General features: G+C 54.2%; 2 protein-coding genes across 2 annotated transcripts in view; both read left to right on the forward strand.

The window, feature by feature from the left end:
* Positions 1-723, forward strand: part of CD276 (CD276 molecule) — a 7,687-nt gene extending 6,964 nt beyond the window's left edge. The window contains exon 7 of the mRNA XM_009895581.1: positions 701-723. Coding sequence (XP_009893883.1) covers positions 701-723 — 23 coding nt within the window. The remainder of the gene's footprint in view (positions 1-700) is intronic.
* An 8,279-nt stretch (positions 724-9,002) lies between these two features.
* Positions 9,003-12,278, forward strand: LOC104295770 (zona pellucida sperm-binding protein 3-like). Its single transcript, XM_009895558.1, has 9 exons — positions 9,003-9,410; positions 10,215-10,333; positions 10,414-10,517; positions 10,734-10,911; positions 10,987-11,107; positions 11,214-11,305; positions 11,377-11,522; positions 11,796-11,915; positions 12,148-12,278. Exons 1-9 carry the CDS (start codon positions 9,003-9,005, stop codon positions 12,276-12,278), a joined length of 1,419 nt encoding a protein of 472 aa, XP_009893860.1.
* The last annotated feature ends 1,723 nt before the right edge of the window (positions 12,279-14,001 follow it).

Here is a 14,001-nt window from a genome sequence, read left to right on the forward strand (position 1 = left end):
CGTTTCTTATTAAAGGCTGCTAATTTAACCCTGCTTTTTCTCTAAAGCCATTCCCTCCCCACCCCAATAGGTTCATAAAAGCCTTTTTTCTCCCTTCCCCTTCACACCTTTAATGAAGCATCAACCAGTTCTGCTTTTCCTCTTCTTTTTTTCCCTCCTCCCTGCCTTTATCTCCCCCTCGCGAGCTGCCGTGGGCTGCGCTCGCCTTCCCACCCCCTCGGCTTTTCATCCCCCATGCAGCCCCTTTGCTTAACCCCACGCGCGAGACATCACCCGCTCGCTCCTCGACGGCTTTTGCCGCACAAATGAAGCTTGAATGAATAACATCTCCCAGGGTTTGCTGGCTGCGGCGGGGTTTCTAGCCGAGAAGATGGATGGAGGGATAAAAACACGCCTACGTGTGCCTGGTTGTATTTGCCTAGGGCTGGTATCGGATCTGGGAGTAGGGAAGATTGCAGGGTGATCCCAGTTTTCCAGAGCTGGGAGCTGCCGGCAACCAAATTAACTCATTAATTTGGACCTGTGGATTGGGGTCCATCCAAGTCCGTCTAGTCCAACCGTTGGGTAGATGATCCAGAGGTAGATGATCTCCAGAGGTCCCTTCCAACCCTGACCGTTCTGTGATTCTGATCTTTCTGTAATTATTATTCTTTTTTCACGTCTTTGCCAATTTTTAGTGCTTCTATTTTTCCCTCCCCAGATAACGAGCAAGAAATTGATTGACGGAAGCTCCGACACCCCCAAGCAGCGCCCTGTGACCTGGACCAGCCGAGGTGTTTCCGGCAGGGTTGAGCTCCGGGTCCCCTGGGGAGGGCACGGACCTGGTGCCACCCTTCGTCCCGTCCTGTCACCCTCCTCCTTCCCCGCCCGTGTCTTCGGGGCGCCCTGGGGCTGGAGAGAGGCTGCGTCTCTTTATCCCTGGTGAGCCCTGAAGACCGCTGCATCCTTCCCGGGGACGGTGTGTGCGGGGAGGAGGCTCCGTCTGTCCGTCCCCACGCTGGGCTGAGAGCAACCAGGATGGACCGTTCCCTCCAGCACCCTCTGTGCCTGCTCCTGCATCACCGCAGCTGAGCCAGCCGCCTTCTAGGTGCCTTCCAGGGCAAATTTCGGGTGCCCTTCCCAAGCCCAGAGGCCTCGAGAGGGTTGATGGGCTCAGCGAGGTCCCTAGGAGCAACCGATGGAGCTCTGGAGGCTCCAGAAAGATGGATGGAACGTGCAGGACCCCCAGGCACAGGGGGACAGAGCTGGTGCTCTCAGCCCTGATGGATGCACCGATCTGAGGACGTATAGGGACAATTAGTTTTTCACATTGCACCACCGTGGTTCATAGACTCGTAGAATGGTTTGGGTTGGAAGGGACCGTTAAAGGCCATCTGGTCCAACCCCTCTGCCATAAGCAGGGACATCTTCAGCTACATCAGGTTGCTCCGAGCTTCATCCAGCCTGACCTGGAATGTTTCCAGGGATGAGGCATCTCCCACCTCTCTGGCCAACCTGGGCCAGGGTTTCACCACCCTCATGGTGAAAATTTTCTTCCTTCTATCTAGTCTAAATCTCCCCTCTTTTAGTTTAAAGCCATTACCCCATGTCCTATTGCGACAGGTCCCGCTAAAAAGTTTGTCCCCATCTTCCTCGTAAGCCCCCTTTAGGTACTGGAAGGCCACTGTAAGGTGTCCCGGAGCCTTCTCTTCTCCAGGCTGAACACCCCCAACTCTCCCAGCCTCTCCTCCCAGCAGAGGGGCTCCATCCACCTGATCGTATTTGTGGCCCTCCTCTGGCCCCGCTCCGTGTCCTTCTGCTGTTGGGACCCCCCGAGCTGGAGGCAGCACTGCAGGGGGGTCTCCCTGGAGCGCAGCAGAGGGGCAGAACCCCCTCCCTCGCCCTGCTGGCCACGCTGCTGGGGATGCAGCCCGGGATGTGGTTGGTCTTCTGGGCTGCCAGCGCACATTGGTGGCTCACGGCCAGCTTTTCATCCACCAGTACCCCCAAGTCCTCCTCCTCAGGGCTGCTCTCAATCCCTTCATCTCTGAGCCTGTGGTGATACCAGGGGTTACCCTGACCCAGGTGCAGGACCTTCCACTTGGCCTTGTTGAACCTCATGAGGTTCACATGGGTCCACTTCTCAAGCTTGTCCGGGTCCCGCTGGATGGCATCCCGTCCCTCAGGCATGTCAACCACATCGCTCAGCTTGGTGTGTCATCTGCAAACTTGCTGAGGGTGCACTCGATCCCACTGTATGTCATTGATGAAGATATTGAACAGTACTGGTCCCAGTATGGACCCCTGAGGGATGCCACTTGTCACTGATCTCCACCTGGACATTCAGCTGTTGACCACCACTCTCTGGATGTGACCATGCAATCAGTTCCTCATCTACCAAACAGTCCACCCATCAAATCCATATGTCTCCAACTTACAGAAGGATGTTGTGGGACACCGTGTCAAAGGCCTTACAGAACTCCAGATAGATGACATCTGTAGCTCTTCCCTTGTCCACTGGTGCAGTCACTCTATCGTAGAAGGCCACCAGGTTGGTCAGGCAGGACTTACCCTTGGTGAAGCTGTGCTGGCTCTCTCGAATCACCTCCCTGTCCTCCATGTGCCTTGGCATAGCTTCTTAGAGGATCTCTTCTGTGGTCCTCCCAGACACAGAGGTGAGGCTGACGGGTCGGTTCCTGCTGGACTTTTGTTTTTGCCTTAAATGCAAAATCCCATCGGGGCGGTTATCCCCTGCTTCAAATGAACTGGGGGTGTGTGTGTGGGAGGGGGTGTGAAAGGCAGGGCTTGGGGGGGTGACCTGCTGGCCAGGTGAAGCCTCCCTGTCCTCCCCGTGGTGACAAAGCTGGTGCTTTGGGGGCTAAAGCACTGCTGGGGACTAACCTGGTTGGTGCATGGGGTGAAGGCTACATGTTTCCCATGAGGTCAGGGGGGTCTTTGCCCCCGTGTGTGTCCTGGGGTCCTCCCTCCGCTGGTGGGTACCGGCAGGGTGTGTGGGGCCACCCAAGCTGCCGGGGTGAAGAGGGTGACGTGGGCCTGTGGTCCCGCTCCGGTGGGTGGAGAAGTTCTCACTGTGCCCCTCGATGGCTCTTCTGCTGGTTTTCGTCGTTATTTAAAATCCAGAATCTGAAGGGTTTTTTTTTTTTGTGTGCCTTGACAAATAAATTTGGGGGTTGTTTTAGACAGTGCTTTCCAGGCTCTGTGTGGTCTCCGTGATGCAGCTTTGTCCGTAATAAGTTTAAATATTGAAATTCCCAGAGCAAAACCTTTATGTGCCCCTCTCAGCCTGGTCTGTTCCACGGTCCCCTGCTGCCACCGCAGCACTTTGCACCGTGTCACCCTCATCCATCACAGGCAGAAAACCACTCCAGCGATGGAGAGGTGCCTGCCCTCAGCCCTCCTCTTTATTTTGATACTTCGAGCGGCAGAACGAAAAGCAAAATCCAGAAGGGACATCGTCGTCTGTCTGAGATCGCTCCGAAATTCGGGCTGGGTCTGATGGGGGGCCTGATGGCAGCCAGTGGGGAAGGGACCTTCCTAAATCACTCGCAGAGGATTATTTTTAGCTGTCCTTCCCCGAGCGTGAAGGCAGACTCTGCATTCCAACAGAAAAAAATATTTCTAAAAGCGAGACAAGGGAAAGTGTACTGGTACCAAACTGGGATTAGGGAAGGGATGGATGGTGGTTTCGTTTAGGGGCTTTGATCTACAGCCTGAATTAAGCAATTTTTAGCGAGGTGCCAGGAGGTACCATTAATATTATTTAGCACCCAGAGGCTGGGCTGGGGGAATGAAGCCATTAACCACCCCCAGCTCCTTGGTGGGCGGCAGGATGAGTTGTCCCCACATCCAGGACAACTTTAAAGGTCCTGAGATGGTGCCAGCATCCCTGGGGATGTCTCCTCCAGCTCGCAGCTTTCTGGGGCATTTCTTTGGACAGATTAGAGGGTTTTTTTTATCGCAAAATACAGTCTGGGCCATGCAGAGAGGGGAGATCTTGAGGGTGGCAGGGGAGAAAATGATAATTAAACTGTGGCAGCTCAGGGAAAATATTGCTCAGGTGGCTCAGGCTGATGAGCCGTCCCAAACTGTGAGCTTCTGCTCGCGGCTGAGCCCTTCCCCGCTGTCCCTGGGAGGATGCGCTGGGCTTTGGTATGGGATAAAGCACCCCAGGAGGAGCTTAGTTGTCCCCCTCGTCCCCAAGTGCCATCCTGCTTTTGGGGTTGTCCAGGTGATGGGTCTTTTGGGGGAAAGAAACCACCCGTCCTCTTCTTCAAGATCTTAATCCAACACGCTGGTTTATGGGTGCGGTGGATGAGACACAGGTAGGGATGAGGCCGGTTGGTTGGGGTGCCGTGGCTCTGCGGGGTTCTTTTCCATTCCCCAAACCCCCCAACACCCTTCTCCACCCGCTCCCAGAAATTAGTGAATCTGGCAGCTGGGAAAAGTGGGATTTAACAGGGACGCAGAGAGTGAAGGACCCAGCCCTGAGAGCTGGCAGCAGCTCAGCTGCTGGAGCTCGCTCGTGTTTGCTCTCATCCCTCCCGGGAGCAGGCGAGGCTGCGAGTTCATCCAAACACCTCCGACGGGTGAAAACACAGCACAAAGTCGCATTTGGCAGATTATTTCAGAAAGCGCTGGGGTGAGTCTCTCCCCAGCGCCGATCGATGGCCGCGCCATTCTTCCCATCAATAATAAATAAAGGGCTCCTGCTTCTCCTATTGACCTCATTACGGAGGGAGGGGAGGATGGAGATGCTGAGCCGTGATGCTGCCTCCCCCCGAGGACTGCGTGGGGTGGAGGATGGAGGATGGGATGGGATGCGATGGGATGGGATGATGCCCCTGTGGTCCTCTGCGGAGCGGCATTGCTCTCTGTCCCTGTTGTCCTGCTCACGGATTGGGCATGTCCCTCAAGGCAGGAGGGATGCTCTGGAAACCCTGCGAGGTGGGTCGGACCCAAGAGCTGCCCAGCACCCATGGGTGCCCCTGCCCTGCGATGCGGACCGGCGTTGTTTTCCAGAGATGAAGGATCTGCAAGAAGCACCATTTTCTACATGGACTCCTTTCCATGGGGTGATGTGCCCTTCATCAGGATGAGGAGCATCCGCCTCCTACGCTGCCCCCAAATACCCAATTCTTGGCCTCGACATTGCCGGGCCAGACCCAAATTCAGCTGGAAAGCTCAGAGCAACCTGGCTGAGCCGCTTTCTCATTTTAAGGCCACTGCAAAAGTAGTATCTGACTTTCCTGGGAAAAGCGGAGCCCGGAAGCAGCCCCAGGGCTGGATCTTCCCACCGCTCAGCTCATGAAGGTGAGGAGCAAAGCTCTGAGGCCGGGGCTGTGAGCCTGGGGGGGAAGCTCCTCTTAGCGAGAGGGAATTCAAAACCCCACTTTCTACCTCTGCTCATAGCTTTTCCCAGGAAGCCACATCCAAAAATCTTTAAATCACTCGAAAACCCCAGGATTTGTTGCATATGACCAGTTTTTATTTTATTTCATTTCATTTCCCTTTTCTTTCCTCCCAGTGCAACAACTGGGATGGAGAAACCGCCCAGCTCCACGCCAGCTCTGCTTGGGGGATTTGCTTTCCACGGGCAAGTTGGGACCAACGCAAAGCACTGGTGCACTCAAAAGCTCCTTTTTGGCAAAAAAAAAATAAAAAAAGAAGGCCTTGAAAAACTCTCCGCTTGTGCCATTGATCCCGGTACCCAAATCCTTTTGCTGGGGGATGAAGACGTGGTATTCCCAAGGGAATGATGTGGAGTTGGTGCTTTCAGAGCCAGTTTTTCCCTCCCAGGACCCATTTTTTTGGGAGCCAAATCCCAAGCGGGCTATTCCCTGCAGCCGCAATGCACCTGGTCCTGCTAAGTCAGAGTTAACGGAGGGGTTGAGAGACATTTTAATTACAGATTTGGCTATCCTGCGTGATTTATCCCGGGTAACTCGAGCAATTTATCCATCAGCATTTATAAGGGATCTGAAGCAGAAAGGAAGCGCGGGGAGTATTTATCGCCGTGACTCAGAAGTCGTTTAAGAGAGATTTGAAACGAAACGGTGATGTTGCTCAAAAAAACCCCAACCCCTACCTGGCATGAAGAAGTTGTCTCCAGCCAGGAAAATTAATGAGCGATATCGTTTCCAAACTCCAATTCCCCTCTTTTCCTGCGTTAGCCGAGCTGGGGGTTCGTTTCTTTTCGGGATGCGCAGCCGAAGCGTGGCATGGGGGCGAGGGAACCGGGGTGCCGTTTCAGCGTCGTTTTATGATGGGGTGGTGTCTCAATGTCGTTTTAACCATCGTTACTCAACGGTGGGTGAGACAAACCGCCCCCCTCCCCCCCGGCAATGCCGTCGCAGGCGGGTTCTGAGCCGCTGCGCTGCAGATGCGGCGATAGCATCGTTTTCTCGGGGAGCGGCGAAGAGAGGTTGGTGTTGCTTAATGAGCCTTAGAGAAGCATGTGCTGTCTCAGGTAAGGTGATGTTGCTTAAATATTGCCAGAGAAGCATTCAGTTCCCCTGTTAATACAGTACTTAACACTCCAGTGAAAAAGGACCCTGGCAAATAAACGGATGCCTTCGGATGAGCCATCTCGGGAAAATGTGCCGACAGTGCAGTTCCTTTCCATGCCCGACGGAGAAATGATTTTTCTCCTCTCAGGTGGTGAAGCTGCGTATAAAAATGAAAAATTCAGGAGGAGGCTCATCCCAAAGGGTCAATGGGATATTGCTTCCTACAGCATGGGTCGAAGACCTCCGTGTGGGACTCCTCAACCGAAGGCTTTCCAAGGAGCATGGATGGGACGTACGCAACCATTGGCCTTCCCCTTCTAGCGGGGCCTCAATGAAGACCCTGAGCTCTTGTTAGCGCAGGGAAGGACAGACCACTACAGCAAAAAGGAGATGGCCCCCAGTGTCCTTCATTCCCGGCGGAAAGCTGTAGTCAGAGGACTTTGCAGATGGAAAGGGTTTCCTTCAGAACTATTAAATACAGATTACAGTGATGGATGCGGCACTTGCTGCGGCGCGAGAGCCAGGAGGCGGTGGACGGGGAGGTTTTGTTGCTGCCTATTGATCTCTTTTGCTCCCAAACGGGCATAAAAGCTGTTCCCCACCCAACAGGTTCAGACTTTTAAGGCCAGTGAATCTCCCACCCCGGTTTTCATCCCAGATGCCAGAATTTATCTCACACCATCCTTCTCCTGGGGCTTTGACCTGCCAGCCTTAGGCTGGGAGACATTGCAAGGTGTGAGAAATACACCTTTGAGCAGAGAAACTTTGGGCTGTGCTGGCATGAGACACGGGGCTTGGGCTGTGCGTGGCTCCTCGGATTTCTAGGTGAGCTACGCCTCTCCCTTTGGAGCGGGAGCAAAGGTGCGTGGGGTGCAGGCACCCATGCATGTTGACTTGGTTCCTCATTGAGATGGTTTGCAGGAGATTGGGTGAATACCCCCTGGACTTCCAGTGCCGTGTCCTGCTGCCAGACTGGGTGATGGGGCTGTGGGCAGGACAAGCATCACCTCCCCCCCTCCTGGATGCCTTTGGCTGCAGCCCCCCCAGGAAACACAGCTTGAGGGGTAAAGGACACCCACGTAGCACAGGGATGAGCTGGGTTTGGAGATGACCCACGGCTTGCTGAATTAATAAAGAGGGCTTGAGCTGCCGGAGAGGTTTTTCTTGTTGTATCATTTATTCATCACTCATAAAAATATAAGGGGCAAGGCTGGGACACAGAGATCATGCCAGAAAAGGACGGCGTGCGCGTGTGTGGCATTATTCACGCTCCGGGGAGGCAACAGGGAATGCTTAATGCATAGGGCAGCAAGGGAAGGGGATCCCACCAGGAATTTCAGTGCACCCCCTCGGTCTTGGTGGGAGCTTTGCTCGTCCAGCTCACGGCTGCGGTCCCCCCTAAAAGCCAACCCCACCCCAAACCCATCCTGCAGATCTTAGCGGACCAGGAGGAAGGTGCTTCAGCCAGTAAACCCCGTTTCCCTGGGCACCCGCGTAAAGCGCCATGAGAAACACGCCATGAATACAACCACTCAGGCTAAAAAAAACCCAAAACCCTCCCGCCACGTTCGGCCTCGCTGCTGAGGAGCGGGTGCCTGCAGGGCATCACCCCCGCGTCGAGGGGACCCTGCTCGCCGGGCTCTGTCACCACGGCACGCAGCTCTGAGTGACCCCCCCCAACCTCTACATCCAGCTCAGTGATGTAGAGCCATTAGTCATCGTACTGTACACACGAGCAGCTGTGCCAATTACCATAATTAACACACGAGGGCCAATTAATCTCTTGATTACGCCTGCCATTCACTTATCAGCTGCTATTATGGGAAGATCGGCTTTTGTACCTCTGCTTTCTATGCAAATAAGCCGGTTATGATGCCTTCATTACTCGATATACAATTACCCAGCGCAGATACCCATGAAATCCAGCGTGGACAGATTGCCAAGACACACGGGCCAGAGCCCAGGTGGATGCTACAGTTAAAGTCCTCTCCATTTCTGGACGTGCCACCTCCAGTGCTGCTGCAGGACCTGGGTTTTGGGTATTTGCCGATGCTGCTGATGTGGCGGAGACCGGTGGAGAAATGCTTGTGGGAACCTGACTGAGCCCTTGCCGTGTTGGCGGCCAAAATTGTCTCCATTCTCACACAGGAAGACGGACACAGGGACAGGTATAAGGGACAAGAGCAGATGGCTTGTGGCCAGTTGGCCGCTGAGGTGGCAACGGCTGATGCCACGCCAAACAGGCAAGACAAGAGGGACATGGGACAAGTTGCTTGAGGACAAGTTCCAGGTGTAGGTCCAGGGAAATCACCCTCCACACCCTGAGAAGGAGGGATGGTCCCAGCTGGGTCCCGTTGTCCTGAGCTGCTCCTGGCTGGGTGGGGGCCATGCCTGCAGCCCCCAGGTGTGCCCCATCTGGGGTGGGTTGCTGGGAGTGCTGCTACAAAAGGCTCCAGAGCAGCACTTTCTCCATGAGCTGGTTTTTCTGTGGTCAGGATGGGGCCTGGAGGCAGCCTGGCTGTTGTTCTGTTCTTCTGGGTGCTGGCTGAAGCAGTGTCTTACAGCCCCTGGAGTTTCCCTCAAAGGGATTCAGGGGTCTTGAGGGTCCGGGGAGACTCTTCTTGGAGCCGGCCCCACGTGCCTTCCTTCTCCCAGCCCTCTCCCTGGGCGTGGGTGGATGTCTCCCAGCTCCAGGCTGCTGCCCCATTGCACCCTGTGGCTGTTCAGTGCCAGGAGGCGCAGGTGGTGGTCACGGTGCACAGGGACCTCTTTGGCACGGGGCACCTGGTCAAGGCTGCGGATCTGACCCTGGGCTTGGCTGCCTGCTTGCCTGTGGCCCAGAGTGCTGCTGAGACCACGGTGACCTTCGTGGCTGGGCTGCACGAGTGTGGCAGCACCCTGCAGGTGAGGTGGGATGCTGGGGTGAGGGGCTGCTCCATCCCTGGTAACGCTGCACGGAGAATGGACCTTCTCTGGGCTTTGACCAGCACTGGGTGGGTCAATGGGAATCACTGAAGGTCAATCAGCTGTCATGCTGCCTAATTCATCTTGGCAAAGGTCTCGGTCCTAGAAATGACCCGGTAAAGGAGATGTCAGGATTTGGGGTGAGGAGGGGCTCATCTGGTTGCTGCAGCCCTCCAGTGAGGGGTGGTGTGACCATAGCAGAGCTAGTTTTTGGAGTACGGGTGCTATCTTCAAGCCCTAGATGAGGCGCACACTCAACCATAAGCAAAGCTTGTGGTGGCTTTAGGACTTGGACAAATGCAACTGGGTGCATCAATATAGGGGAGAACTGGGCGTAGCTTCAAACTGCGGTGATGGTCACTGGGGAAGCAAGGAAAGGGGCTTGCTGGGAACTTGCTGACCTCCTTGGCAGGAGAGCGGAAGGGCTGCCTGGAGCTGGTGTGCCCCAGTTTACCTGGTGTAGGAAGCTTGCAGACCTACTGTCCTCCAGCCCCTGCCCACCTGACATGGGTACTTGCTGGAGTGCCAAAGTCCTTGAGAGTGACCTCCTACAGGTCTGGCACCTTGGTGGGGTGCCAACACAAAGCTTGATGGCACCCTGATCAGGAATGTAGAAGACAGCCTTTATAGCTGATGGACCTGTGTGTCCTAGCAGAGTCAGTACCGGGTATCTGATGGGGCTGAGCTTCTGGTTGACTAGTTTGTTTTACTGACTTAACAGCTCTCCCACATCTTTTTTTCCAGTTGACCCCAGACTCCTTGATCTACAAAACAAGTTTGTCCTACAAACCTACTCCTTCTGGCAACCTGGTCATTGTAAGGACCAACCCGGCTGTGGTTCCTATTGAGTGTCACTATCCCAGGTGAGCGAATGGGGGCTGTGTGCTCCTACGGACCTGAGGCGATGGTGGCATCTTTGTTAACGCTCATCTCTTCCATTTAGGAAGAGCAACGTGAGCAGCAATGCTGTCCGGCCCACGTGGGCTCCCTTCCGCTCCACCCTGTCGGCGGAGGAGAGGCTGATGTTCTCCCTGCGCCTCATGAACGGTGGGTGCAGCCCTGGCAGTCCCGTTTCCCTCAGGTCCCTGCTCCTGCCAGTTCTTGGCCACATGCTGAGCGTCCAAACAGAGCTAAAATCTGGGCTAAAATCAAATCTGGCAGAAGAGCCACGTGGGGTTGCTGCTTAGTTAAGAGGTGCCATGTGCAAGGGAGGGCAACATGCTTTTCTCCAAAGTGACCCATAGCCTTGGATCTACCTTCCAGATGACTGGAGCACTGAGAGGCTCTCCAATGGCTTCCAGCTGGGGGAAAGCCTGCACCTCCAGGCTGATGTTGCTTCTGGGGACCACGTGCCTCTCAGGCTCTTTGTGGATGATTGTGTTGCTACCCTGAGTCCAGACAGGAACTCCTCTCCCCGATATGCCTTGATTGACCTCAGCGGGTAAGGGGTGCGGTGTTCTCTTGGTGGGTCTGCTGTAGCTAGCTGGGATGTCCTTGACTTCTGACCCTTGTCCAGATGCTTGGTGGACGGGAGATCAGATGACACCACTTCAGCCTTCATCTCTCCAAGGCCGAGGCAGGAAACGCTGCAGTTCATGGTTGATGCGTTCAAGTTTGCAGGAGATGACAGCAGCTTGGTGAGATGTGGTGCCTACCCCTCCTCCCCCAGCGTGTTCAGAAGCTGTGCTGTTCTGCATGAACAAATTTAATTAACCTTGGATGTTGGTTTAATTTCCCTTCCAGATCTATATCACCTGCCACCTGAAGGTCTCCCCAGCTGACCAAGCCCCGAATCCATTGAACAAGGCCTGTTCCTTCAACAAAGCCAGCAGCCTGTGAGTGGCTGGGGCATGTAGGGAGGGGACCAGCCTGGAGAAGAGGGGGCTTACAGGTAATTCTGTTTCAGTTGGGTTCCGGTGGAGGGTACTGGAGACATCTGTAGCTGCTGTGAGACTGGCAACTGTCCATCATATGGAGGATACTCCCGGAGAATTAACCCTCCAGCCAGATGGCCAGGGAGGCGCTTGAAGAGAGACATCTCTTCCAAGCAAGGTAGGGCTCTGTGTGTGTCCAGAAATGTGCTCCCAAGGCAGGATGGCCCTCCAGGTTGGGATGGCCAAGATGCTGGAAGGTCTTTAGCAAATGCATCTCCTCTTAAGGACAAACCCAACTCTTCTCCAATGTGCTTGAGCAAGTAACGGTGTCCTTGTGTTTGAAACTACTAGAAAGCTGCTCTCGCAGGGTCTGCCTTTCCGTCAGCCCTGAAAGCCACACTAAGCAGGAATTACCTCCCCTGTGAACTCATTTGTGTCCATCTCCTCTTAGGTGGGTCCTCAAAGGTAGCGGAGGCTGAAGTCTCAGTTGGACCACTATTAATCCTTGATCCAGCTCGGGGATTATGGAGTTCCTCGGGAGGTCTCGCACCAGCAGGGAAGACCCCACATGGTACGTGGTGCTTCTTGTTTTGTTTGACTACACCTGCAGCTCTCAACTGAAGGTGACTCCAGGTTGCTCTAGTAACGAATCCCCCATGATTTCACACCTGGACAGAGCCTTTCAAGTATAATCTCCAAAAGATGGTCTGAGGAACTTCTTCCCGAAGCTCCTGGCAAGTTCATCCACTGGTAGATGGTGGAAAGCCATTAGATGTGTAGTAAGTGGCTCTTTTCTCTTCCAGGTGCTGCTGAGGGACTTCCTTTGCTGGCCCAAGCTGCCATGCTCACAGCAGCCACTGTGCTGAGCTTAACTGCTCTTGGACTGTTTCTTGCATGTGGAAAATATAGCTGTCCTCCTGGAGTGTCATTGTAAATCCTCAACCCTAATAAAGAGAAATGTTTCTGTCCTCCCCTTGTGTCCTCAGTGGGGAGGAGGGACAGCAGTCAGCCTTTGCTCTGGTCTGCTCGGATGAGTTGGAGCTGTGCTTGTGCACTGTCCTCCAGGTAAGCCATCTCCTGGCGTGGCCACAAGCTCTTGGGAAGCCACCAATGAACCGGTGGTGGGACCAAAAACGTGGAGACCTGTTGCCACCTGAAAGCATCTCCCAAACCACAGTGCTTGGAGATGGAAAGTGTCTCTCTGCAGTGGACTTCCTGTGTGTCCAGCGCTGCTGCTGAAGCTCCCTGTATACTTGGCATGCAGTGCTGTGCCTGATGGCAAGGACTCCTAAATGTTGGATGCAAACAAGGTGTCGCGCCTATTTTCGGGCAAATGAGAGGAGAATTGTTGCTGCTAACAGATGCTAAATGGATTCCCGACTCTAGCAGTCCTGTCTGCTCCTCCTTAGCAGGGGTGATACTGGAGGATGTGACAACAGCAGCTCTGTCTTGGGCTTATCGGTGTGAGTTGATGCAGCCTGGGTGAGAAGGCGCTACCTCTTGAACACAACAGCAGCTCTAACTCTGGGATTTTTGTCGGTGTTGGGGCTGGTACGGCTTCTGCTGATGGGCCAACTGGGAAAAACTTGGTGTTGGATGTGGATGAGGGATGAAGATGGGTGTTACTTCTAGTTGCGTCGGCCTCAGATGTATGGAGTGTTGGGAGGAATGGCTGGATGGGGAGGTGGAACTGGTGACTTTGTAATTAAGAGAGATGGCACAAATAGGGAATGCTACTGGTCTACCTACTCTAAACATATTTTTTTTTTTTTTTTTCAAATATAAAGGGTGGGGGGAAATCTTTACTCAGCAGGTCAGGAGATAAGACCTAGGTTGTCATCACCTCTCCCTACAGCAGCTTTGGGGGCTCTGCCCCTGGTGTGCTGGAGGAGCTGTGCCATAGGGCACAGGAGCCTTCATCACACTTAATGGAGTCAATGTGCACAAGACAGGCCTTAAAGCTTTGTTAAATCATTCTCCTTGCTCTGCATTCTCCCCCTGCACAGCATAGGCTGCTTCTGACCTCTTGACTTATGCTGCTGAAGGCTTGAGTTGTCTTCTGCCTGGTGGGATTCAGGCCGGGTATGAACTCTTGGTGTCTCAGTTCCTGATGTGGCAAGTCTACCACTAGTTGCACTTTTCAGGAGTTTGAGTAACACAGATATTTCTGAAAAGTAGTTTGCTTACACTGGGTTGCGTGCTACTTGCAGCCCCGTGCCCCAGAGGACACCCTGGGAGCAGTGGTCACCTCCAGGCCAAGTTGGAGGCTGCAGGACTCTCTTATCCCATGGCTGGAGGGCCATGTGCTTTGAGGGACTACCTGGTGTAAAGATTTTCTACATTGCATCAGGTGAATGAATTGACTTATTTCATATGGTGCAGGACCCAGTGCTCCTGGTGGGGCACAGCAATGGGGTCACATTCCTTGAAGTGTGACTGTGCCTTGGTTGGTGCTGGTGACCCTCGTGTGCTCTAAAGGGAGAATCCCGAAGCCTCTTGACTCCCTTCCATCCTTCTGGTCTGAATTACCTTATGCCTTGCGTTCCTGCTTTCTGTGTCCCAGGAGAAGTCAAAGACCTGATCACAGACTGGTGGGGGTTGGAAGGGACCTCTGGAGATCATCTAGTCCAACCCCCCTGCCAGAGCAGGGGCACCTC

This window comes from Charadrius vociferus, unplaced genomic scaffold (genome assembly GCF_000708025.1).
Source record: "Charadrius vociferus isolate BGI_N301 unplaced genomic scaffold, ASM70802v2 scaffold132, whole genome shotgun sequence".
Lineage (NCBI taxonomy): Eukaryota > Metazoa > Chordata > Aves > Charadriiformes > Charadriidae > Charadrius > Charadrius vociferus.